At 39.7% G+C, this 27,270-nt stretch overlaps 1 protein-coding gene across 2 annotated transcripts in view; it reads right to left on the bottom strand.

Moving 5' to 3' along the window:
• Window positions 1-22,065, bottom strand: part of Kynu (kynureninase) — a 141,147-nt gene extending 119,082 nt beyond the window's left edge. The window contains exons 1-2 of one of the 2 annotated variants that reach the window (XM_052182434.1): window positions 21,939-22,065; window positions 13,114-13,295 (exon numbers count right to left, since the gene is read on the bottom strand). In XM_052182434.1, coding sequence (XP_052038394.1) covers window positions 13,114-13,282 — 169 coding nt within the window. In that variant the 5' untranslated portion in view covers window positions 13,283-13,295; window positions 21,939-22,065. The remainder of the gene's footprint in view (window positions 1-13,113; window positions 13,296-21,938) is intronic. The other variant, XM_052182435.1, reaches the window with a different exon arrangement.
• Between the last annotated feature and the right edge of the window lie 5,205 nt (window positions 22,066-27,270).

The raw sequence follows: 27,270 nt of genomic DNA, 5'->3' as shown, positions 1-27,270 counted from the left end.
TGGAAGCTGTGGTGTAGTCACCTCCCGAAGCAAAGAAGCAAAGGCAGGTAAACAAAAGGGAACCCGGGAGGGGCTAGAAGCATGGACGATCCCAGACTAATGCATGTGAAACTACATGCAACACGTGTCTATTTAACTTTTTCCTATAGAGTGCCTCTGTGTTAAGCATTAAAAAAAATCACCTAACAATCTAGGCTAACTTTAGGAAATCTTTCACTCAACCCAGTTCACAAACATAACACAATGAAACAAATAATCCAAACTGAGATTCCTGGAGATTAATGGAATTACCAAGGTCATAGAGAGTACTTTATTTTCTACTTGATATGCCATGTAATTATAGGAATATAAGACTTGAGTAACCCTACTTAAAATGTCTTAATATTCAACAATAAAACCCCTGAGAACAAAGCCTTCTCACACTCCACGATGTAAAATGCATATTGTTCGGTATATTATAATAAATAAGTGGCTCGTGTTAGGATCCAGGAGAAAGGTTCGGCCCGGCTGTCTCAAAGTGAAAAAGACTACATTTTAACTGAGCAGATACACAGACAGAACCAACAGCAATCTCATTTTGAGCAATCCAGTAGAAGTTTCAAGAAGAAAACATGAATTAGCTTTATTATTAACGCTGGTATCTTGACTTTACATTTGCATTTATTCATGTGTCTGTCTGTGTGTCTGCCAAGTGTGTGCAGACAGATGCCAGGCATCTGCCCACAGAGGACAGAGGAAGCATCAGAGGCCCTGGTGATTGAGTTACCCAAGGTAATGAGCTGTCTGATGTGGGTGCCGGGAACCAAACTCTTGAGGTCCTCTTGAAGAGCAGCAAGTGCTCTCAATCTCTAAGCCATCTGTCTAGATGATTATCATCATCACCAACGTGTACAAAACTATGTTTTTGAAAATAAAATGTTTATATAATGTATTCGTCTGTTAGTGACTAAGCTCACTGAGTGCCTGGTGTGAACTTAGTATGTCTGAGCCACAGGCCTTCCTGTAGTCTACACATCAGCATTTAGTGTGATGAGAGGCAATTGCACTCAGTTTCAGAAGGGTAAAACAGTAAAATTTATTTCCACCCAATTGATGTTCACTATTAGAATAAATTAGCATAAAAGGCTAGTGTTCTTTAATTATTTTGCAGGATGTGTTCTTTTTAAAAAGTATCGTCCAGGTTTGACCTTTTTTTTTTTCTTCTGTGAATGAGAGAACACCACTTTGGTGCTTTGGAGATGTCAAAGTACAGAATGACACAAAAAAAGCCAAGCTGTCAAAGCTGAGGTCCTGACTTGGGGGAAAACTGCAGGTCCCAAAGCTGCTTTGACAACATTGTCTAGGGACAGATTGCTGTGATCAGCTATCTGAGCACTTTATGCTAATGTTGTGGCCTGAAGGCATGGAAGAGTGGGATGAAAGAAAATGAAATACCTCGATGAGACTTTACTCCAAAAAATACATTATTTGTTTTGAAAGAATTCATATGTGACGTGTCCTTCCCCAGATATGGTTGTAAAGATAAGACACCATTTGTGAACAGTTATGTGGGTTTTCGGTGTCATTATAGAGCAGTTTGGTTAGGAATTCTAAACTAGAATTTTCTTTTTCTTTTCTTTTCTTTTCTTTTCTTTTCTTTTCTTTTCTTTTCTTTTCTTCTCTTCTCTTTTCTTTCTCCCTCCCTCCCTCCCTTCCTCCCTCCCTCCCTCCCTCCCTCCCTCCCTCCCTTCCTTCCTTCCTTCCTTCCTTCTTTCCTTCCTTCCTTTCTTCCTTCCTTCCTGTTTTTGAGACAGGGTCTCACTATGTAGCTCTGGCTGTCCTGCAACTCCCAATGTGGACTATCCTGGCCTTTAACGTACAGAGTCAGCCTATGTCTACCAAGTGCTGCTATTTTAAGGTGTGTGCCACTATGCCTGGCTCTAAGTTAGCATTTCAATTTTCAATACACCATTGTATATAGTGTATGTTCAGTCTCACTTTGATAAAAATGGAGTGATATATAGTCAGCCACTAAAAGTCTAAAGGAAGGCTATGTTACTATTCTGGCCAGCTCCATGGTATATCTAACTCCTTCTTGGGTTTTGTTTTGTTTTGTTTTGTTTTGTTTTCTTCTGGTTGAGCTATATAGTCTTTCTCCCCTAAGGTTACCTTCCATGCCAAGAATAATAAAATTCAATAGTGAAAGTGGTAAAACTACCTCCTACGCCATAGTAACCTTTCTGTCCCAACAGAGCTTTGCATGTCAGACTGTGGCATAAAGTTTCAAGGTAATATCAATCAGATTTTGAAGCCAGGCAGTTAGATGATCACCGTGATGATCTTAAGCCTTGTCTTTGTTTTCCTTTCCTATAGAATACACAGGGAGGAGACTGCTGTGGGCAAATGAGAGTGAACTTTAGATCATTGCCATCACTTCTGCCCACTGTTGCTTGTTGGCAATAAAGATCTTCCCATATGAACACATCTTCCTTCTCACAGCCTCTTAGTTTCCTGGCTGCTGAAATGGGGCTTGTAGTGCCCTCTATCCGTGCTGGGCAGCATCCTCAGAAGCTTAAGGAAGGGGTGCAGAAAGAGAGCTTAAGGCTGGCCTAGTTTTGCCAGTATCCCATTCACCCCAGTTTCAATCTTCTGTGGAACTGCTTCGTTTTTTTTTTCTTATCCCTTGGCTCTGCAGCGAGAGGTCTCCAGAAGCTTGTGTGGTAGGAGGCTGTGGTGACCCATCTCCTTGCCTTCCAGGGGTTTCCAGGTGCCAGAGGACCACGGAGTGGACAGCAAGACTACCACACGAGGTAAAACTGGAGGCAGTCTTCATGCTCAGCATCCTGAAACAGCTTTTCACTCTGCTTAGTAATTGGTTCATGCCTGGGAGACTCCACCACACATCTTGACACAGCCATTTCCGATGACTCGGAGTCATTCCCATATCCACCTAGTGCCTGGATGACTACAGTTTCAGGAACTGTTCTACTGAACTTCTTGCTAACTTGTTTTGTTCCTTCCCTAACAACTGTCTGTAAACCTATACATATAGCTCTTTCTATTCAGGCTTCTCCCTGACTCCTCTCTCCAGGACTAGTAGGGTGACCCAGTCTGCTGGGAATCTTGACCTAGTGTTATGTGTTATCACTGGGACACAACAACTGTTTGTTTAAGACAGCTGGAAAAATACTTACATCTTTATTTTTAATTTTGTCTAAATTGAGAATTTCTTTCCATGTTTAAGGATGGGGAAAGAAAAAAGTATGGGGAGCAAGAATAGGAAAGGGGAAGAAAATAAATAAAAGATGTTCTATTCTTCAGAGCCACACAATGTTTTTACAAGTTAGCAGACATAAAATGGTTTCTGGTTGTGTTACAATCACTAGGTGAAGACGCAGATGGCCCAGCTGTGCCTTTTTCTTCCATGTTTTTATTATTCAGAGACCCTTATTACCAGGCAGAGCTGAGCATGCAATCTGAATTCATTGATATGAACTGCCTTACTGCAAAATTGTTCCAGTCTTAATAATTGTGATACTAAAGCAGCTGTCTTGTTATAACTGTTGGCAATACTGAACTACATTTCAGTAGTCTCAACTAGCACCTAGCTGGGACTTATGTGCATGTCTGTAAATCTGAGTTCACGGTCCTCTAAAAATTCAGGTCAAAACTTTAGTGCAAGATGGAGCTATCTCAGAAACAAAGCAATCTGCCAACTGGGAAGGGAAGGATTTCTTTCCTTCCATTTTCTAATACATTTAATTCTGCAGGTCAAACTTCCTAAGGAGTAGGTCTATTCCTGGTCATAAAATAAAAGAGAGTGCTAATATATTCTGCCTTAAAATGTTTTAAGATAAAGCTCATTCTTTTATATTCAGTTCGGGTATGATGAGTATTTACTTTCCTTTGAACTTTGGAACGCTTGCTTGCATTTTGTATTTAGGTAGCAGTCAGACACAACTTGACATGAAGAAGCCCATTCAGTATGACACCGAAGTCTGTGGTGTTGTGTCTAGTGGCCACTGATGATTTTGCAGAAGTGACAGTAGAGGCAAGAGTCAGCTCACCTTAACAGGCATAGGAATCCCTCACAGTTTTTCAACTTTCAAATGCATTTACAACTTAGAATGTTTTCAATTTGTGATATGCTCATTGGAATCTAACTTCTTATTAAGAGCAGTATGCAGATTAGGCTACAGTGTCAGAACTGAAAACACAACCAAACTGTAAAGGAGCTACAAAGCTTCTTTCTATTCTTGAGGAATTCACTGAATTAGAACCCCAAATCATGCATTTGTGATCTGTCAGAATTCTAGGAGAATCCTACTCCCCCTGTTCCTCTAAAGATTGTGTGAGGAAGGGATGAGGGATTGCCATTGTTGGTTTGTTTTCTGCCCATGCTATCCATTCCTTTTTCTTGTAGCTATGTATTAATCCAGCTCATGTTTCTGGGCCACATCTCCGAGGAGGAAAGCAACACAGGCACTAGCCAACCCTGCTCCCAGTTTTCTTGCCTCTAGTAGCAACAGAAGAAGGTGATACAAATCAAAGTCTCAGTTTCCTAGCAGACATACAGGAAGCTGGGCCCTGGGAATCTGGGTCCTGTGAAACCTACAGAAAAGAGGTATCTTGTGGTAGCCTTGCATCCTCATCAAGACAAAATTTAAAGCCAAAACTATCCTCTCTCAGTAGCAGGCATTTGCAGAAAAATAGGCGGAGATGGGTTTCTGAATTCATGCTGTGCACACAGATCTGGTGCTAATCTGTAAAATGGGACCCATGTATCTGACTACACAGATTTACTAACATCATAAACACCCACTAAGTGGCTTCTCTACATTACTGAATAAAAGCTATACCTGCATCTAGGCTATTGCTTAGAATGAAATGGGTGAATTTGTGTATTTCTGAGCAGATTAATACTACATCATACACAAAACCATCATATTAAGTATAGTTAAATATTATTAGATTTCTTAATATCTTGTAGAAAATTGCCTTAGTGTTTAATTATATATATATATATATATATATATATATATATATATATATATATATATATATATATATATATATATTAAAATACGACCTGCTCTGTCCCTGTTGTGTTACTTTTATGCATGTCTCTTCAGGGAGGCCCACTTAGGATTAAATAGCCTAAGGGACAGAGGATTGGGACATAAACTGGATGATACTGTCTTCTATGAATGATGGGGAAGTTCACCTATGAAGCTTAAAAGTACAGTCAGGTAAACAATACTGAGTAATGACATCACTTGGCATGGCAATGTGAATGGGGTAAATCTCACCTGGCTTCACACCTAGGTTAAGAGCTAGAGACAAATCATAGAGGAGATACAAATCAAGAGCTACTAATAGAGGAGAGTTTTGATTTATGAGGATGCAAGGTTTTGCCCACCCAAAGTCCATAAGACTTAATCTTGAAAGAGGAACAATGTTAAAACTGTGCTTCACTACCAGATTTATACTCAGAACTGATATAATCTCATGCATTTTAGAGTCTGTTAGTCTTTTATGTAGTTTGTAAATTGTAGGGTGAAAAGCTATAGAATAAAGGCTATATTTTGAGGACTTAAAATGGATTTCCCTATATTCTTGAAAATAATTTCCCCTTAGGAAAAAGTTATATGACTGTGGTTATTTGAATGGGAACTTTTGAACGGGAACAACTCACATAGTCCCACATACTTGAAAAACTTGGACCCAGATTTGTGAAACTGTTTGGGGAGGATTATGAGGTGTGGATTTGTTGGCGGAAGTTACTGTGGGTGAACTTTGAGGTTTAAAAAGACTCATGACTTCCACTGCTTCTCTCTGTATTGTAGTTTGCACATCAACATGTGAGCTCTCAGCTGTTCAATTGCTCCTCTATCATGAACTCTAACCTTCTGAAACCATAAGTTGAAGTAAATCCTTTCTTTCATAAGCTGCCTTCTTTGTGGTGCTTTACCATAGTAATAGAAATGTAACTGGGACAACTCCCAAAGGAGAAAGTAGACCTTGTCACCACACTTGGGTGAAACCCTGGACTTTTGATAAATACATTTTCACATCCAATCTTCTGTTACAATGAAGAGCAAGGCATGGAGTGTATAGTGAGGAGGATGTAATCACTGGATGGAGGATGTCATGATTAGGGCCATAAAAGTTCTTCAATAAATATCCTTCTGAACTGTTGAACTTGTTCACTATACTCATCTTTTAAGAGTTGACAAAGCCTGTCTTTAGCAGTTCATATTGTCATTGGGTGGGGGGGGGGGCATGGGCTGAATATGTTAAGACGGAAAATAAAGCTACTATAGATTCTTCTTAATTAAAAAAAATATCTATCTTACATTCACCCCAGTCTTTTTCTTAACGTGCATCCACAGTCAAAGACATCTGTCTGTCCCTTTCTCTCCCTGAGATCACTGGTTTGATTGAGAAACCGCTGTAAATTTTAGTTTCCAATCTTTTAATTACATCTGCAAAAGTATATCCCCACTATCACTCCAATAATTTTATTAAAGTTAAGCCTATTAAATAAAACCTTCCTAACTACTGGAATACAAAGCTGGATTCAGGTTCTGTGTGGCAGAAAGTGGTAAGAACTCTAATTTCACTGAATGCCTTTCTACATACATTATGCATTCCACATTTCCTTTTTCCTACCCTGTTAATAGTCCGTTTTAGATGCCTATGCTTACAGTTTCATTTCCAGAATGTTTTTCCAGTACCATGTATAGTCCTTAATCTTCAAGCCTATATTTTCAAATATTATCTAAATGTCGATAAGTCTCAAATTTGTATTTTCACTGCAAATCCAGCTGTTAGCTGTACCCTAATTCTCCTCACACTTTCCTGTATAGTCTTAGAATTGTTAGCTTGGCATGTGACTATTAAGAATGAAGATGTGAGGCTGGATAGATGGCTTTGCAATTGAGAGTCTTCACTGCTTTCACAGAGAATCTTCATTCTTAACATCTTTATCATGCAGCAAACAACAACCTGGAATTCTAGTTCCAGGTTAATGGATGCCTTCCATCCTGCAAGGGCACTTGCATGGATGTAGAGTCCCCAAACTAAATCAGCCTCACACAAACATTTAAAAAAAATCTTTTTTAAAATATAGGTGGAAAAAGACATTTTATCAGCACACATATTTTCCAGTTAGGTGGGGAAATGTTTCGTAAAGTCTGAACTCTCCTCAATGAGGAGGGCATACCCTGACCTGTCTTCCCTTTGTCCTTACATGCTTCTTATCATGGTGAAACTTAGCTGTCACCTTCCTGGCCTCCAAATCAAGGCCCCACATAGGAAAGCAGGAAAAGGCATTACTTTTTAAATAACTAATTACATGAATATTGACACTGCTATTTAACCTATCCCACATAGCTGGGCTGAGGCCGTGTCTGTTATCATTGGGTGTACTGTTTAATAAATAGTTCAAGTTTGTCCTGAAACTTAGTTCCCTTCTTCACCTCCATTACTGTTGTTTCTTTAGTCCTACTGCCCCCTACTCACACTATATACTATGCCTGCTTTTTCTTTTCTTTTCCTCCCTCCCTCTCTCTCTTTCTCTCTCTCTTTCTCTCTCTTTCACCTCCTTCCCTCCCTCATTTCTTCCTTCTTTGTTCATTTCATTTTTAATTATTACCTGCAAACCAATGTCAATCATTAATAACAGTATTAGCTCAGTATAAATATTTTCATTATGTCTATAATAATGTCTCAGAAAATGTTTATGAAGCCTATTTACTTTGAAAAATTCTACTAGAAAACTATAGAAAACTTACATCTAATAAAAAATAGAAATTAATAGGTTGTTATTGTAGTTTGTTTCCTTGAAGAACTTTTATAATTAATTTTTATGTTAGCTTACAAAATAATAGACTTCATACCAGGGTGTGGGCATTTTCCCACCTAGATTCCAGTGTTCTTTTTCCCAGTAGTTTCACCTTTGCTCTCCTCTTTGCCTACTGCTTCCCTCTGACTACTGGCCTTCCTTCCTACACACTGTCCTGTAGAGGGATTGTAATCCAGCAACATAGCTACTCTGGATGAAATACACACACACACACACACACACACACACACACCTACCTTAATCTCTCTGGCTGGAATATAGACTCATCCTCAGTACACACCTTCAATCCCAAATAATGAAGGTAAAGTTAGTTTGCAGAAGGAAACACCCATGTTTGAAAGTGATGTGTAGTTGAGAGGCAGACAGAGTGACAAGTTAAAGAAACATGACAGAATAGGATCTGTTCAACTCTCAATACAACAGAGAGAAAAGAGAGGCTATGTAAAAGAGAGAAGTGTTGAGAGAGAGGGGGGCAGTTTGACCAGTACAGTTGTACAGAGACAGGCTGAAGAGAGAACAAGCCAGAGAATGAGAAGGAGCCTGAAGATTAGAGTATATTACCAAAGTTAGAATGAGGCCAAGCAGACTAATGCAGTCAGAAGCTAAAAGAACAGCTGAGTTGACCAAGCAGCTAGAGTTCAGAAAGAGCTAGAAAGCGTGAGCTTATTCAGCAGTGAGTCTCAGAGACTGAAAACGTTGTAGGCCCAGATAAGATTATACAGAAACTAGACTTTTTCAAGGCTAGGCCTAGGTTTGCAGACCAATGCAGTAAGCCTCAGAGAGACAATTGCATCAAGTGAATAAAATATACTCTTACATAGTCCTTCTGCTGCTTTTTTTGTATCCCATTGGCCTATTTCCCCTTCCTTAAGACTCCCTCTCTCTTTTAGCTTTGAGAAAACACACACAGTTCTGAATCCACATAGAAGAGAGTATGTGGGATTGGTGCTCATCTGTTTAATATTTTGCTTAACTCAAAGGTTGTTTCCTGGGAACATGACTTTTTTTTACTTCTTATGGTTTTATATAATCACATTACATGGAGCACATTTCCCTATCCATTCCTTTGTTGGTAGATAAGAAATGCTGGCTCAGTTTTCTGGACACTGTGAAAGGCACAATAGATAAACAAAAACACATGGAAATGCAAGCATCCCAGTGGCACAGTGACTTAGGGTCCTTCGGATATATAAGAAAGAGTGGCAGAGCAGAGTAGCATGGTGGTTCTGACTTTGATTTTAAACTCCTTCCCTCTTCATTATCACAGTCCTGCATCTGCTTACATTCTTACCTGTGGCGAATGAGTTTCTCTTTCCCTGCATCCTTGCCAGTATTTGTTGTTATTTGACTTTTCCCTTTCTTTCTTTGTTTCTGTTTCTTTCTTTGTTTCTTTCTTTGTTTCTTTCTTTGTTTCTTTCTTTGTTTCTTTCTTTGTTTCTTTCTTTTCTTTCTTTGTTTCTTTCTTTGTTTCTTTCTTTGTTTCTTCTTCTTCTTCTTCTTCTTCTTCTTCTTCTTCTTCTTCTTCTTCTTCTTCTTCTTCTTCTTCTTCTTCTTCTTTTTCTTCTTCTCCTTCTTCTCCTTCTTCTCCTTCTCCTCCTCCTCCTTCTCCTTCTTCTCTTTCTTCTTCTTCGTCTTCTTCTTCTTCTTCTCTCTCTCTCTCTCTCTCTCTCTCTCTCTCTCCTCTCTTTTTCTTCTGCTTTTGTGTTTAGTTTGATATTAGCCATTATTTCTAGGCTAATATTGAATCACAAGATTATTTTCAGTTTCATAATGGCCAAGGATGTTGAACACTTTTTAAGTATCTGATCATTTGTACTTCTTCTTTCAAGAAATGTGTGTTTAGTTAACTAGCCCAGAACACATATATCATATAATAATATATTATATATTATATATTCATAGTAATTTTCAGTATATATATGTATATATATACAGATTAAAAAGCAATCTGCTTAGTAAATGTAATGTAAATGCTGTCATTCTTTTCAGATTTGGAATAAGCCATGAATACCATATGGAGCACAAAAACTCCAAATTTTAAAACCAACCCTTATAAACTCTCATAAAGTGTAATGCCTGCAGAACTGCAGACCCCAATGGCAAATTATGTTGAGAGCAACAGTAACAAGCAGGGTGTCAGAACATTAACAGACATGCAGATCAAAAGGGATGGGACCGAGAAAAAATCTAACACCTAATCTTTGACAAGGGGTGTCATATATGTGAATGCATTCGATATATATCAAATGTGTGTATGTGTATTCATAAAACATATACAAGTCATGATCTGAGAGGAGATCTGGGGCAACAGGAAGAGTCAGAATGGGGGAAGCAGTGAAAATGATGCAAAACAGCCAACTAATAAATGGAATCCCCAATTACAAAAAACAAAAATATAATTAAGGAAAGACCTACTTTACTATATAGTGCTGGACAAGTAGAATTTCTGTATGCGTTTTTGCATATGTGTAAATGCAAAATAATGCTTCATTAAATAATGCTTCAATAAATGCATCGTTCAAAGCGGAAGCCTGATCCCCCAACCTGCAGCGTGATCGACTCAAAATGCATCAAAGTAGACCCACAACTTTGAACCTGTTTGGGGAAAAGCATAGGGAAAATACTTCAAGGCAAGAACACAGGCAAGGAGTGGAGAGAAGATGGGAAAAATCTTTGGTGACTACACCTCAGATGGGGTACTACTGCCTAGGGATAAAAAGGATTGAGAAAATTGAACACCCAAACCATGGATGATTAGGTCAGCAAGTACAGTGTTTTCTTATGATTCTAAGGTACATACTATCAGAGTTGTTGAATGGTAGTATATTCGTGAAATCGCAGCTCTCAGAGGCTTGAAGACAACCGCCCGTTTGTAGCTAGACAGGGCTACAGAGTAAGATCTTGTAGACGAAACACGAAGGTCAAATTCTACCACTGAGCATCGTGTTGCCTTCATTTCTCTAAGCCTTGCTCACTTGCTTCTGCCTTTGCCTTGGTTCAGCATGCCAAGCTCTTGGTGTCGATGTTAACCATTTAGACTTGCTTCTGTGCTGCTGCTCTGTGCTCTTGGGATCTTGGGATACTGATTTTTTTTGATGCATCTATATTCTGTAAATGTAACAGCAAAGGGCTGGCACCCTCATTTGCTCCTGAGTTTGGTGCCGTTTTGCTTGTATGGGACAAACCTGAGCTGTTCCTTGCTTTCGTTCACCTACATCTACATAGAGCACCTACTAGAGTAATATCTCAGAGCAGAGCATCTTAGGTTCTTCATGATTTTCCTTATTATAGGTCTCCTATATTAGATAGACGTACAAGCACACTAAAACTCACTATTTCACAGATTTATTCTGAGAAAAGGAGTAAGATGCAGAAAATGATGAAGAAATGATGGTTGAATGAGTGAATCCTTGGAGAAAAGCACACACAGAATGAGAATTCAAGAATGGAGATGGAGTTGATACGCCTCCAGGATACTACCCTAATTGATCTAAGATAGGTGACAAAGGCCTCACCTAAGTCTGTGATTAACTAATTCTGGGACCAGACCTGAGAAACAGAATTTCTAGTAAAGTCCCAGGTCCTCCTCAGTCTGCTGTTAAGGAAACCATGCTTTGTCTTGATAAACTAAATTTTTTTACTGTCTGAAACTCTATTTTAAGAAATTCATTGAATCAATTTATTGTCCCTCTTTTTATTTCCTTTAAGAATTAGCAAAGAGGGGGCTGGTGAGATGGCTCAGCAGTTAAGAGCACCGACTGCTCTTCCAAGGGTCCTGAGTTCAATTCCCAGCAACCATTGGTGGCTCACAGCCATCCATAATGAGATCTGACGCCCTCTTCTGGTGTGTCTGAAGGCAGCTACAGTGTACTTTACATATAACAATAAATAAATCTTTAAAAAATAAAAAAAGAATTAGCAAAGAGTTAACTAAGCAAGTCTGTTGGACAGAAACTCAAAGCAGAAACTATTCTTAGGGTAACGACAATGGTATGAACTCTTAAAGGATTATATATACAATGCTGTTTTTTAAAAAGGAACATTTATTTTGAAAATTAAACTTTTAAAAATTAAAAAAATTTAAAAAAACATATGTATAAGTGCCCATATAGGCCAGAGGTCTGGAATTCCTCTACAGTTGGAATTATAGGCAGTTGCGAATTATCTGCTATGGATGCTGAGAGTTGAACTCTGATCTGGAAGACCAGTATGTGCTCCTAATCAGTGAGCAAATATCTTTCGGGTCCCAGAAATTTCTACTTGTAACACAAAGTTTAACATCTCATCTATTTTTAGGTGTACATTCTGAGGCAAGTCTATTCATCCTGTGACACCGGTGGGCTTTGCGCTCCTTTTCTTCTTTCCAGAATTTTGTCTGGTGCTAGATACAGCAGCCACACGTGAATGGATCCTCCAGGTGTCCCATTTCACAGGTGGTCGGGGGAGGGGGTGGTGGGGGCAGGTCATACAGTGTAAGCCAAGTGAGGGCATGTGACCCATTCCTATCCTGAAATAATGGAGCTAGCAGATTCTGAGTATTTGAAATTGAAGGGAAAAACAAAGGAAGTTGGACTGTAAAACTCACGTGAAACTACTCTGTAATTCATTCTAGCTGACCTTGTTGTCTTTCCATTGCTGGGAAGCAATGGAGCTCAACATAAGATGCTTTTTCTTTTTTCTTTTTTTTGTTCCTGTGCTACCTATGTTTAAAAATAGGAGTTTTCCCCAAACAGAAACGATCAGGTCACTTTGTCGTATTAGACATGCAGGTTTTCTGTACCTCTTAAACCGATGCCTTTCTTAATACCATGTAAAGATAGCTATTCCCATAAAATGCCTCCTAATACTTCCAGCCGCAGACCCATTAGCTCCCAGACAAGCACCAGGCTATCATCAATGAGATGCCACAAAATAAGAGATGCTCTAATATCACTTTGAAAAGGATTGCTTTGTGCTTTAAGTGCCGAGAACAAGCAAACGCCTCCGCGTATACTTTTCAATCAGCTGCCGTATTGTTCAGAGGAGTGGATGACAGCGTAAACACCCTGTGAGCATTATATTCAGAGAAGGATAAGAAACATAGAGAATGCGAGGCTCAGGTAGGTGGATGGGTTGGTAGGGTAGCTCGGAGGACGCGCTGTTTGCGCAGAAACAATTGTAGCAGCTCTATTCTGTAATGGAACAATGGTTGTCAAAGAATTATGACAGTCACGTGCTTTAGCAGAGATTACTAAACTGATTTATAAAACGTTTCCCAGTATTCTTACTTGAAGGCAGGTCCCGCATTTTGGGGATATAAAAACAGTCTCTAAAATGACTCAGTTTATCTTCCTCATCCAAGCGGAGAGCAACCCTCTCATCTGTTGGGTCACAATTGAGTTCAGCCGCGATGCGCCGCACTGCATCAACCGGTAGCTCTAGGGGTGAGGGCTCCATCAGAAACTGATATCTAAGAAGGAAGTAAAACGTTGAAATAATGTAGCCATCATCATTGTTTCTTTTTTTCTCTGCAGAATATCAGCCTTCTATAGAGTGCACCATTATTTTAAACTAAGATTCCCATTTTTTTTGCAACTCCAGAAACAATAGAATTACAACCAGGAGTGGTGGTGCACACCTGTAATTCAGGAACTGGAAGGGTTGAGGTCGAAAAATTACTGAGGACAGGCATAAACCTAGGATACATACTGAAACCCACTGCACCCCCAAAATCAAACCAACAGAAATTCCTGGAGATAGGGCGCCAAGAGCAAAAATCCTTACTGCTGAGCCTGAAATCCTAAATTGCAAACCTGTGTGACCCATGCGACAGAAGAAATAATATAATTCCTTGCCTTAAACCTCATCCTGAGATTTTTGTTATACATAAAATGAAGAAAATAGTAGTAACTTAGAGATGTTTGAACATCCTGTGCTCAGTGTGCTGTCACGATAGGAAAACAGAGGCAAACGTGGGTGAGTTTGAGGTCGGTCTGGATTAAGTAGAGATTTCCAGGTCAGCCAGAGATACATAGGGATGCCTTGGCTAAATAAATAAAAAGTGCTAAGTTCGCTGAAGTGTTTTCACGGTTAATATTGTTTTTTTTTTATTTTGTGTGTGTGTTGGTTTGCTTTTTTGATTTTTAATGTGTGTGGTGTATGTATGCATGCATGCATGTAAGTATGTTTATATGAATGCATGCATGCATGCATGCATGTGTTTCTGTGTTGCAAGCCGTCATGTGTGCATTTGTTGGCTGAAGATCCATGTTGGTCTTGTCCTCATACTCAGTCTTAGGTTCCTGACACAGGTGCCCTCACTGAACCTGGAGCTCAGCAATAGCCTTGGGCTTCTGCCAGTGGGTTCCGAGGATCTGTTAGTCTCCGCCCTCTCTCCTACTGGGGTCACAAATGCATATATATCACTCTGGGTGCTGGAGTTCTCAAATCGGGTTCTTATGCTTCTATAGCAAATGGTTTCCTGACTGAGCCATCTCCCTTACCCTCCTCAGTCTGTTATGTTGTAATGTTAGGATTTATTAATTTTAATTTTGTGTATATGACTTTCTGCCTGCATGTACGTGTATCAGATGTGACCACAGAGGCCAGAAGAGGGCATCGCTGGAACTGGAGTTGCTGGGTACCAAAGCCAGGTTCTATGTAAGTAAACAAGTACTTCGTCCCCGAGCGGTCTCTTCAGCCTTCATTCCATTCTATCTGAGAAAACAGACTACAAATTTATTTTCTCCTAATTCTATTTAGTTATTTTACTAAGTTGTCACAATGAAGATACTTTTTTGTTAAGTACAAACACCTAATTCTCCATGTAACCTTTTAAAACTGTGGATAACTTAAACCTTGACACTTAAACTTTAAACCTTAGTGTATATGCAAATGATGTGAAGCCAATTTCTCACTGAATGTCATCCTTCCCTCCAGATGATACCTGAGCAACTCAGCCTCCTGATCTTTCTTCAACACGTCATAGGAAGCATGATCCTGTATTGTTTTTTTCTTTTTTCTTTTTTCTTTTTTCTTCCTTTCTTTCTTTCTTTCTTTCTTTTTTGTTTTTTGGATTTGTTTTTTTTGAGACAGGGTTTCTCTGTATAGCACTGACTATCTTGGAGCTCTCTTGGAGCTCACTCTGTAGACCAGGCTGGCCTCGAACTCAGAAATCTACTTGCCTCTGCCTCCCAGAGTGCTGGGATTACAGGCGTGTGCCACCACTGCCCAGAACCTGTGTTGTTTCTTGAAACCACTTTGTTTCATAGTCATCTAGAATTCTACTGTCATGGGAAGTGAGCACAACCTTTCTGAAGGGCATTTGGAGGATTATTATCTATTTATATGATAAATTTTATTTCATTATTTAATTTAGGTCTTCTACAGGAGCAGACAGTGCTCTGAACCATTGGGCCATCTCTCTAGTCCCTGATTAATTAGTATAGTATTGTATAATGTGTATGGGGCCACCTACACGGCACAGAGCAGGTATGGACTCCAGAAGGAACCTAGTGGGAGTCAGTCTTCTCTGCACTGTGGGTCTGAGTATTGAATTTGAGTCATCAGGCTATGCAGCAATCAGCTTTACCAGTTGAACTATTGCACTGGCCTGACGCTGGAGGTTTAATCATATTTTAATCCCATTTGTTTGTCATGTCAACCATTTATATTTCCCCTACATTTTATGCTTTTGAAATTGAGTTAAAGAGATGGTAATGGTAACCACCCCTCCTTAGACTTTACTTCAATTACACATGGAAGTTCTGTTATCTTCAACTACATGCTCCTCTGCTTAAGTTTTTAAGACATACGCCTGTCACACTCCTGTCCTGCTGCTTCTGACACTGGTGGATGGGCAGGGTATAAAGCTGTGTCAATTTTTAGACAGCTTGCTTGTATGGAAAAACTGGAGCACAAATGCTATAATAAATACTGTAGATTGTTTTTAAAGACGAGAGGACAGGATAATGGGATGTAGCTGCAGTTTAGGTGATCAACCTCAACCTCTTGATTAAGAGCTAAAATTTGAAGGAAGATGATAGTATCTGAATGGTCCAAGGCAGGAGAAGACTTGGCCTGGTCAATCCCCCGTTGTGTTGAGTGAAGAAACACAGTGAGGTAGACAGGGGTAGATGTTTGTCATAGGGGACTTCTGAGACCAAGGGGCTTTGAGATTCTTGTTGAAGAGAACATGTGCTTACTTGGCACAACACAGGAGGATTTGGATCGAAGCAATGATATTATATACATTTGCATAAAATGAAAATCTCTATGTACTGTGAATAATTACAAGAATTTGACAGGGAGCCGGAACGATGACTAAGCAAGTAAATGCATTTGCTGCATAAGTCTTCCAACCTGAATTTGATTCTCAGAACCCACATAAAAAAGTACCCAAAACATAATCCACACATCAAATGAGGTACAAGAAGAAAGGAGGAGTGGCCCCTGGTTCTGGAAAGACTCAGTGAAACAGTATTCAGCAAAACCAGAACGGGGAAGTGGGAAGGGGTGGGTGGGAGGACAGGGGAAAAGAAGGGGGCTTGCGGGACTTTCGGGGAGTGGGGGGGCTAGAAAAGGGGAAATCATTTGAAATGTAAATAAATTATATCGAATAATAAAAGAAAAAAAAAACCCAAAAAAAAAAAAAAAAAAAAAGTAGACACATGTCTATAGTCCCAGCAGTGCTGGAGTATGATGGGAAGTGGAAACGGGAGAACTACCCAGAATTCCCTGGGGCAAGTAGCCTAGAGTATGAGCCTGACAGGCAGAACAAGAAACCCCATGCCTCAGCAACTTGAAAGGAGAGAACCAACTCCAAAAGTTTTCCTCTGACCTCCAGACATATACCATGGCATATAAGTTCCTACACTGACATGTGCAACACACACACACACACACACACACACACACACACACACACACACACACAATTACTAATACTAGGAATGAATAAAGTTTTAAAATGTTAAGGGATTTAAAAGAGAGAATGAGTCCATAATACATTTGATAATGAAAACGTAGACAGAATGGCAACAGATTTTCCTTAGTGTGAGAATTCAGAGTCCTACACAGGAAATATCTAGTGTCATAAGTTCTGGACATCTGGGGATGCTGCTGGTGTAGTCATCCTGGTCTGCAGTGTGAAGTGTGCGTGGTGTTTATTTTTACAGTGCACTACGCTGAATCTACAATGGGTGCTGTTCAAAACTGTCATGGAAGAGGCTTTGAAGTTGCTCTTTATCTTCTCCCCTTCCTCTTCTCTCCAACCCCAGCCAGAAGAGAGTGTTAAATGACAGCTGAGATGCTGCTGCTCGCCATATCTGATCACACCGTCACCATGTGTCTTTCTCACAAGACTGTCTATCTCTGCGAATTTTCTCACTCTATACTCTTCCTCCAAAACATGATGCTTTTATCCCAATATGTTCAGATCTTAGGAACTACTTTCCATCCTAAATCAAATGCTGTATTTTTATTCAGGTCTGTCATGCTGTCTCTGCTAACAGTAGTCTTTCTTCCTTTAGGCATCAGTAACCTTTACAAGCATACATCTGATCATAATGGATACATCCTGTCTGGTGCTATGCTTATTTAGGTGTACGTGTGGATGAAAAAGATAGAGCATGCTTACTGTGTCTGAAACTTGATTTTAAGTTGCTTGCTATTGGAGTCACTGCCAGTGTAGGAAACAGAGATGACTGTCTCTCCGTTGGCTTCACCAGTTGCCTTGCCACATTTGGTTAGATCTTGACTGAACATTTTGCCATGCATTGCTGTCTGTGAGTGATTTGTTGCAACTCTATAGAGGCAGTGGGCATAGTATTTAGCTAAGCATAACACCAAGTTCTCCCAGGAATTTGAACCAGGAGAGACATTGATTCATTCAGGTAGAAACAAGATCATGAATTTCAAAGAATCAGAGAGAAGCTCTGAAATACTGGGGCTCAAGAGCATATGGTCACAAGAGAGTCATTTTTAGTTTTACAGTAAAACCGAAACTGACAGCAAAACAGAAACAGAATTGACTACTAAAGCATGGAAATTGATTCCAACTACAAATGTCACTGAGCTGTTGGGACTGAACAGTGAAGATTCCTGACAAGTGTAGGCTGGTCCTGTGTTGAGTGTTGTAGAACCTTGCCATGCTGTGAACTCTGTGCAAAACTCCTGGAGCCTGTTGAGGGCTGTTCCTAAATATCCTGGGGAGTTCTTTGGCTTTGCTGTGAGGCTTATCCCCACCACAGACCTGTTTCAGAGACTTCTTGCCAGCTTGGTTAAAATCTATCCTATTGGTGCTGCAACGTGTTTAATTTCACATGATAGTGACACTATTGCTATAAGCAGCGTGGTTTGTGTAGTGTTTGCCCTAAATTGAGATGACAGATGAACAGAAGTAGCCAAACAGCTCAGTGAATTGTGTGACATGAAGAATAAACTGCTCCTAGAAAGGTGTGCTTCTCTCAGTCTGATCACAGGACACACAATTAGTGAAGCCATTGTAGTGAAACCCAGAGTCAAGGGTTTGCCTTATGTTTGGGATGTTAGTTGGAGAGCTTTACTGTTTCTTTGGGGACAAGTACATTCTGAGCAGGATTATTTCAATTCCTGGATTACTTCACTGTCGTGTTCCAAGGAGCCCGCTCTTATCCTCACAGGGAGTGTTTGTTAACACTACGAAGTCTTCTGAGGCCACTTTTTAACTTCGTTATCATTTCTTCAATCTGAGAAAGATTGGTGCAATACCCCCAAATGAAATTAGGAGTGTTTGCTTCAGCCTATAATCTCAGCACTAGGGAGACTGAGGCAAGAGCATCTCCTCCATTTCAACATCACCCTGAGTCATACAGTGAGTTCCAGCCTGGCTTGTACTACATAATATGACTTTGTCTTAAACAGCAGCCTCAGCCACAGCAGCAGCAGCAGCAGCAGCAGCAACAGCAACAGCAACAGCAGCAGCAACAACAACAACAACAACAATAACCCTCTAAGAAGATCTTCCTGGTTACTTATACCTATTTTAGCATACAACAAAGCAATATGAGAAAGCCATGTGTAATGGTATAGGTGAGTAAATGTAGAGACCTTCTAAATGTGAAAAAAAAGATAGTTATTCAATCACTAAGTCTACAAATGTTTATTGAGCATCTACTACACTCAGGCATATAACTCTCAAAAAGTAAAATAGTGCTTCTGACTTCATGGCAACAATGTACATCACATTGGGCATGGTAGCACATTTCTTTTATCCCACAAATCTTGCTGGGGAAGAGACTGAAGGATTATGAATCTTGACTATACACATCAAGACCCTATCCAAAAACAAACAAACAAGAAATGTGTTAATATGTTTGCATCAACATCTAGTTAATCCTTGAAATACTACTGAGGAGTTAGGGTTACTTACCTCAGAGGCCAGTGACTATGCAACAGATTCAAAAGAGGGCTCTGAGGCCAATGCAATGTTTACAGCCAACTGTGTCTGAGAGCACAGGGCAAACAGGGCCTCTCTTGCAAAGGCATATAGTCCGACCCACAGAGAAAACTCCCTGCTCAAGGGAGGAAAATCCCTGCTCAGAGGGAGAAAAACCCCTGCTCAGAGGGAGAACCCACCTGCTCACAACAGACTCTCATTTCCTTTTATTTTGTTTTCTGAGTTTTAAAAAATCAATGGCTTTCTCTGTATCTCCTTCTGTGGGTATTTTTTCCCCTTCCTACAAAGGACCCAAGGATCCATATTTTGTTCTTCTTCCTTGTTGGGCATCATTTCAGAGTCTGAGAGAAAGATCATCCAGAGACTACCCCACCCAGAGATGCATCCTATATACAGTTACAAAATCCAGACACTATTGTGGATGCCCACAAGTCCTGGCTCAGGGAAGCCAGATATAGCTGTCACCTGGGAGGCTCTCCGAGTGCATGACAAATACAGAGGTGGACACTCTCAATCAGCCATTGAACTGAGCACAGGGTCCCCATGGGGGAGCTAGAGAAAGGACCCAAGGAGCTGAAGGGGTTTGCAGTGCCATAGGAGGAACAACAATATGAGCCACCCAGTACTCCCAGAGCTCCCAGGGACAAAAACCATCAACCAAAGAGTACACATGGAGTTACCCATGGCTACAGATGCATAGGCAGCAGAAGATGGCCTTGTTGGACATCAAAGGGAGGAGAGGCCCTCTGTCCTGGAAAGACTTGATGCCTTAGTGTAGAGGAATACCAGGACAGGGAAGCAGGGGAGGTTTGATTGGGGAAGGGGAAATGGCTTATGAGATTTTCGGGGAAGGGGGAACCAGGAAAGGGGACATTTGAAATATAAATAAAGATATATCCAATAAAAAAATCAATGGCTTTCAAGTATTCTCTCTGTTTTCTCTTTTTAATTCCACATAAACTCTATACAGCAGCATGGTCTGCAGAGAATTTATTTCCTTTTAAAAACATAGGGACAGAGCATCATGATGCTGCCTTGGCTTATCTGGAGTCCACGAATCTCCCACTTCCTAAATCCTCATGTTACAGGTTCAGGCTTTTATGCCTTTATAGTAAAATCTAATCCCTTCAGTCTCAAGTGTAGCTCTTTACACTTCTGGGCTTGTTGTATTGGAGACAGGAGTAGATACAGGGGAGTCTTTCCTGAAATGGTGTTTCCTTCTGGGGTACCCCTCTGTGCACAGGGTCTGCAGGCTGCAATGATCATTCAAGGCCTTTGCCCAAAGAGAGAGAGAACTGATTAGCTCCTACTAATTGCTGCCTAATTCTGTATTCATACCACCAGCTAAGACAATTAGTGCTTTAAAACATCATTTTACGTCTTGTTTAGGCTTATCATTTGCAAGTAAATTGACATGATTTGTTTGAAAATGAAGACATTAACTTCTAGCTTATAATAACTGTCAAATTTCATATTTCATGTGTTTAGCATGGTTTAATTTTATAAGGGTAAACAAACATGTCATGTGCTGGCATGCAAGTCATCTGAACACTATTTTGTCGTTGTTATATAAAATAAAATAAAGCTCAATTTAACTTTTTAAAGGAGACTGTGGTTAGCATCATGTCACCTTCATGAGGTATTCCCATAGTAGTTTTAAATATTAATGTGTTTTGATGGGAATGGATTTTGTCCTCAAATTATACACTTGAAATTTTGACAATTACATCTTCTTGGCTTTATTGAGTAGCTACATTTTCACAGGTAAAAGGTTGTACCTATTAAAAAGCTGATCAGTTTTAATGAGAGAATAACAAATTAGAGATCTCCTCCTGATCCTACTGGTCTAAGGTCAACTGACTCAGTAAGTGACCCAGTGCTCAACAGTTAATCTTTACACAGCAAAGGGTCATTCCCACCCTGAAGTGAGGAAATTGGATACCAAGTTCAAAGTTTAGAAGCTAGTAAAAACACATTCATAAAATGCCATACTTCATTGGGGGAAGTAAAAAGTTTATATACACACGCACAAAGCATGCTCCTGTAGGGCTGTCATTGAGAGTGCAACCAGCCTAGCTGAGCATTAGAAGATCCTGAAGTTTGTTCCCACATTCCTAAAGTCTGGAACAGTAGCAAGGAAAAAAAACTGTTTACCAAATACAGGAGAGGGAGGGAGGGGTGAGAGAGAGAGAGAGAGAGAGAGAGAGAGAGAGAGAGAGAGAGAGAGAGATCTATTCTTAGGCAAAATGCTCTAGAAAATAAAAGGGGAAGAAACTCCCCTCAAGAAAATATACTTTCACTTCTCTAAATGTTAACGTGACACACAGCAGCACAGGGCAAGCATACAAACCCAGAAATCATTAAGTTCCTTTAAACATGGCTTTTCTTTACCTGGGCTTGTTCTTCCTGACCCTTGAAAACTGCATTGAGTGTCAGGCTAACCTGTGAGGACTGCAACCGCATTCGTTTTCTCTGTCCCGGATTTAGAGGTGCAGGCTTTAAGGGAGGTCATGCCGGTTGTCATGAAGATAATTTATACAGAAAGAAAACAACCAAGAAAAAAGATCCCCAAAGGACTGCACTGTATTAGTAGAGAGAAGTTCCATTTGGAAAAGAGCATGAGATGCGAATGTCCATTTGTGTGCACAGCCACACCACGGCCTCCTCTCTGCTTACCTGCTCAGATCCAGGCAGGGTCCGTCCTCAGTTTCCAGTTCCTTCTCAGGGGATGTCCGATATTTCTTAGTCCCAAACTAGCCAGACTCAAAGCACGATCAGTCTCCACCCTGTGGGAAATTTGCATGTCAACTTTAGTTCCTCCCACATTGTTGAATCAGGTTGCAAATTTCTAACCTCCAACAAAAACTAAGCAAAATGCTGCACCTCCCCCAACCTCACACCAGGTTGCCAAACATCTGGCTCTGCAGACAGCTTCTTCCAGTTCTTCCTTGTGGGTTCTAGTCCCCTGCAGAGACTTCCTTGACCTATGTGTATCTCTGCTTTGAGCACTGTGTCAGAAAGCTGAACTCCAAAATCTGCATTTATTTTCAATCTATGCTCTGAAACATCCTAAACCCAGAGACATGCCCTCTTTGAACTCTGGAAGCGTTTCTCCTGGATTTTGAGACAATGAAGCGCTGATCAATTTTGACTGCGGGGTTTTTGATTTATACTGGATACGGTTTTTATACAAAAGTTTAAAATAAACTGTGTGTGGTGGTTCCTACCACTGGCTCAAGTGCTCGGCCCTAAGGGCAGAGGACCTTGCTGCAAAAGAAAATTTAATATAGTCCATTAATTTCTCAAAGCCTAATAAGTGGAATTTTACATTTTTGAGGTCATAAATCTTGATAGTATGATAACTGCAGAAAGAAGAATTGGGACTTGGAAATCCAAATGAATGGGAGCCTGGGAAATTTCATTGATGCTAATTATTTCTTTAAATGCTGATCCTTGAGCGACATTCGGCATTCGGCTTATATTACCTCTCCTGTCCTAACCTGAGTTTGGGTCTTTCGAGAAATGCCCTATTAGGCATAAAATCTAAGACCCAAGGTTTTCGGAATAATGACTACAGTAAAGACTGCCTGGGTCTCTGCGTATTCGCTCCTGTGCCTTGTCTAAGCCCATAGCACATCGCTGTCTGAAAGGCCTTCTTCAGTCGACTCTGTCCTCACTGTAATCCTGGACAAGTCGCTGAACCGTGGCCCAGGCTCAGGCTCCTATCTTCCTCATCAACAGAAAACACATCTTCCTTACAAGACTATTGAGATAGAAAAACAACGCAAGGGAAAACCCACTGTACCGTGACACATAAATCCATTCGACACAATCTTTGTTTTCCTCAAATTACCCAGACAGAGTGTACTGTCCCCAGCTTCTAGGAGAGGACAATGGGGGTCATGAGGTTACTTGGAGATAATTTACTGACCACTGTTAAACCCACAAACTACAAAATGCTCATTTGAATAGAATCAAGAAATCTAAAGCTTTTAATATATTTATTCATTTTCTCTCATCTGTTGTCTTACGTCATTAGAATTTTGGAAAATTTGTTCTGTTCTGCAGGAAGGAACGCCGTATCTCCCTGTTGACTAGGTTTGAAAAGAAAGATAAAGACAGACAGGTCAAAGTCTGGCTGTCAGGTATTTGGTAAGTCATTGATCCATTCCTGTAGTTGACAAGGACTCTGCAGCTGAGGCCGCAGCGGGGTCTGTTCATCACCGCTATTGTTCTTTCTCCTACAGACCTTAGATTCTTATATTCTAGTTTTTCACTTTATCCCACTGCTTACATTTCATAATTAAAATTATTTTCCAGTTCCCTTAGTGTTCAGTATTAGGTAAATATCATTTTATTTAATTTTTAAAAATCATTTATGATATGCGTATGCCACTTTGGTATAGACAGTTAGAGCAGGAAAAATCTATTGCCCTGACAGGTAGTCTTGGATTTCCATCCCATTATGCAGAATCAGGGAGATTTATTTTGCTCAGAGTTGTGGAGCTATAGCTGCTCCCGGTTATGGTAATCTTGTATGTCTAGCTGGACACTAAGCAAGTCATAGCTTTGGTTATATCTTGTTATCCTAAATTATGTAAGTCTGAACTTAGAAATGTCTTCCACTAGTTTGTACCTTTATGTCATCCAATCTTTATTTATTTAATTTTTATTTAATTTTATTTTATTTTTGTGGTTTTCCCAGACAGGGTTTTTCTGAGTAGTTCTAGCTGTCCTGGAACTCACTCTGTAGACCAGGCTGGCCTCAAACTCAGAAATCCGCCTGCCTCTGCCTCCCAAGTGCTGGGATTACAGGCGTGCGACACCACTACTCTGCTCACCCAATCTTTATTTATGACATTTGACTCCTCATTTCATCAAGGGTCATTCTCTTGTGCCTATTCCTACTTCATCCATATGTGCAGCCTCTTGGTTTCACGAATACTGGGGCCTTTGGTTGGCTTTGAACACATGAGCTCCTACATTGGAGATCTTACCCTGTTATGTAATACTCTTTTTTATTTCCTGATGTATATACAATAATAACTCTCTTTCTCTCTTTCTCTCTCTCTTTTCATTCTATTATCTTCTATCTTTCTTTCTATCATCTATTTATCTATCTTTCTATCTATAATTTACTTACTTATCATTAGTCTATCATCTATCTTCTAATTCAAGATATCTTTTGTGTTATAAAAAGGTATATGTTTTCAAGTTCTAGTCTGTTCTGTGACATACAAGTTGACTTTATTATTTCACAGCATTCCTTTCTTTTCTATACATTCTTCTGCCTTTCTTGTTTGATCATCGATCTTTTAACTGGAAGTCCTACTGTGGTTTTGTAGCTACTAGGCACTTTCCATTTCTGTCTCATGAATCCATTTTTGGAACCAAAGCGTAATTTTCTCTGGCAAGGCTCGACATGGCTTCTTCCTGCCTGCTGCATTCCCCTCAGGAAAACCAACACCTTTACTGGGTTTTGCACTCACTTTCTTTCCCTTGTGCTTTTGCCTATTTACAGAAGAGAAATTTGGAAATCTTTCCCTTCCATCTTCTTGAAGTGCATTCCTTTAGGACTTGGCTAAAGCAGCTTAGTGTTTATCAGACTTTCCAGCAAGCAACCCCTGGGCTTCAAGAGACAGTATCTTGGGATACAAGAGGCCAGATATAGGGTAACAAGAGACAGGATACCTAGTTACCCCAGTATGTCATTATCTGTCTACTCAGTATACAGAGATGGCTATAGATAACATTGTCTTAATTTTCTCAGAGTCTTCACCCTTTTGATCTTACTCTATGTACTGTCTTTTCCGATTAACTGTTTATTTCACTTTTTATCAGACTTTTTAACAGAGACATAAGGAGTATTTTAGGATTAGAGTCCATGCATAGCCTGCTTGAGTAAATGGAGCCAATCCATGACTCTCAAATTATTTTTCATAGATTACGCTCGTGAGTGACATATTAACGAACTCTGTACATGTTCTAAAATATATTTTTGTTGTCCAAATGACTAAATGTTATTGTATATCACACAGGAATAATTTTATTGCCATTAATTTCTAGGTGAGATTCCACTTTCCTCTAGGTCAATGTGAAAATGAGAATTCAGGACTAGCTTTGTTGATTTTGCCTACAGGTTTATACTATTGAAGTTCACGTTACAATTGATGAGAATCTAAGAATAGGTGAACTCAACATTACTCTTCTGATGAAAGAGTTGATACGAGTGATGGCATCTGATGATAGCTGTAACAAAACTTAGAATCAAATGAGAGAGTCTCACTAAGGCATTTTCTACACTAGGTTGGTCTGGGGCATGTCTGTGGAACATTGTCTTATGTTAATTGTTACAGGAAGACTCGGACCACTGTGAGTGGAACTATTCCTTAAGCAGGGATGCTGAACTGTGTATAAGAGTAGAGAAATTGAACAGAATGTAAGCAAACAAGCCAAGATTCATGAATTTATTTCTCTTTGCTCTTGATCGAGAATATGAGGAAAGTAGCTTTTTCTAGTTCCTAACTTCACATCCACCTTGGGGAATTGTTACCTGGAATGATGACTCTATTAAACTACCCAAGTTGCTTTTGGTCAAAGTATTTTACTAGAAATGAAACTAAAACAAGACCATCTTATAATCTTTTGGACCTTTCATTTAAGTGTCCTCTTAACATCTGAGACCAATTGACACTTGCTTATAGCAGGATCTTCAAAGAGTTTGCCATACTCTACAAAAATGCCTTATTATGTAATGCTAACCCTTAAGTGGCTTATGGATCTTGAAGAAAAATGAAAAAGCAATTAAGAGAATTTTAAAGAAAGTACCTCTGTGAACAGAAGACAGTGTCAAAAACACAAGGTGCTTGAATAAACAACCCAGTAGCAGAGGTAAGCTATCTTTCTATGAATTAAACAAAGAGTCTCACAACACCCCCAGACCAAAAAGGCTGCTGCTAGTGCTACTGATTACATGATGGATCCAGATGATAACACTGTGTTGCTGAAGACACCACATGATTTGGCTGTATGACATGGAAAAATAAGATAGAGTTTCAAGCTTCCTGGCATTTATAGTGTTAGAAGCACTGTAATTGCTTACAATTACAATCTTGCTTGTTTGTGGACACTATGTGTGTGTGATACTAAGAACACATCAAGCAAGATATATCCACTGGCACAATAATGTCACAACTGCTATGAGTACCACCAACTGCTAGTCACTTGGACTTTTTCGTAGAAGGAACTCACACATGGGTATGGTACACTGGAACAAAAAAATATATGGCTACCGAAGTCACGTGTATACAACTGCTAATGTTATGTTAGATGGTTGTGACATGCCTGTATGATATCCATTTAGAGAGTTTTTGAATACCTAGCCTCTGTCATGGTGGAAAATTTTATGTGTGGAAGTATTGGTGACCAAAGCTTGTGTGTACTCTTTGCTTATTACAAAGATGCAAAGCTAATCAAATTTTTGATGTATTGTATAACCTTGTGATTATTAGGACTCATCTTCCAGATCTTAAAGAGACTAGTTTTCTACTTAAGCTGCTTCCTGGATGTGGACATAACTTGTGTCAACTTTTTTTTTTTTTTGCCATTCTACATCCTGCGTAGGCATCATTTCAATGCATATAATTAGTTTTTGTCATTTCTGGTGTTGAAGATCAAAATATGATAGGAAAGCACATCCTTACCAGTGAGGCGTAGTCTAGGCTCCATCTTCCATTTTTTCTTGTCCCTGAGTGCTTCTTGATAATCTATTTACTGCTCTCTTTTATTTAGCATCATAAATTGAAGTACATACTTAACACTTCTATCCCCATGGTCTTGATCAGAAGAAATGCTCAAATACAGGCAGGTTTCCAGGCATCCCTAGCCTAGCTGGTATAGGAAGAGACTTTGGGTCTGAATACTTGCTATGTCATACAAACAGAACAGTCATCTACTAGCTCCTTTATTTTTATTTTTATTTTATGTCATTTTTATTTCATTTTTTAAC

Source organism: Apodemus sylvaticus, chromosome 5 (genome assembly GCF_947179515.1).
Source record: "Apodemus sylvaticus chromosome 5, mApoSyl1.1, whole genome shotgun sequence".
In the NCBI taxonomy this organism is placed as follows: domain Eukaryota; kingdom Metazoa; phylum Chordata; class Mammalia; order Rodentia; family Muridae; genus Apodemus; species Apodemus sylvaticus.
This window is presented reverse-complemented; position numbering and strand designations above follow the sequence as displayed.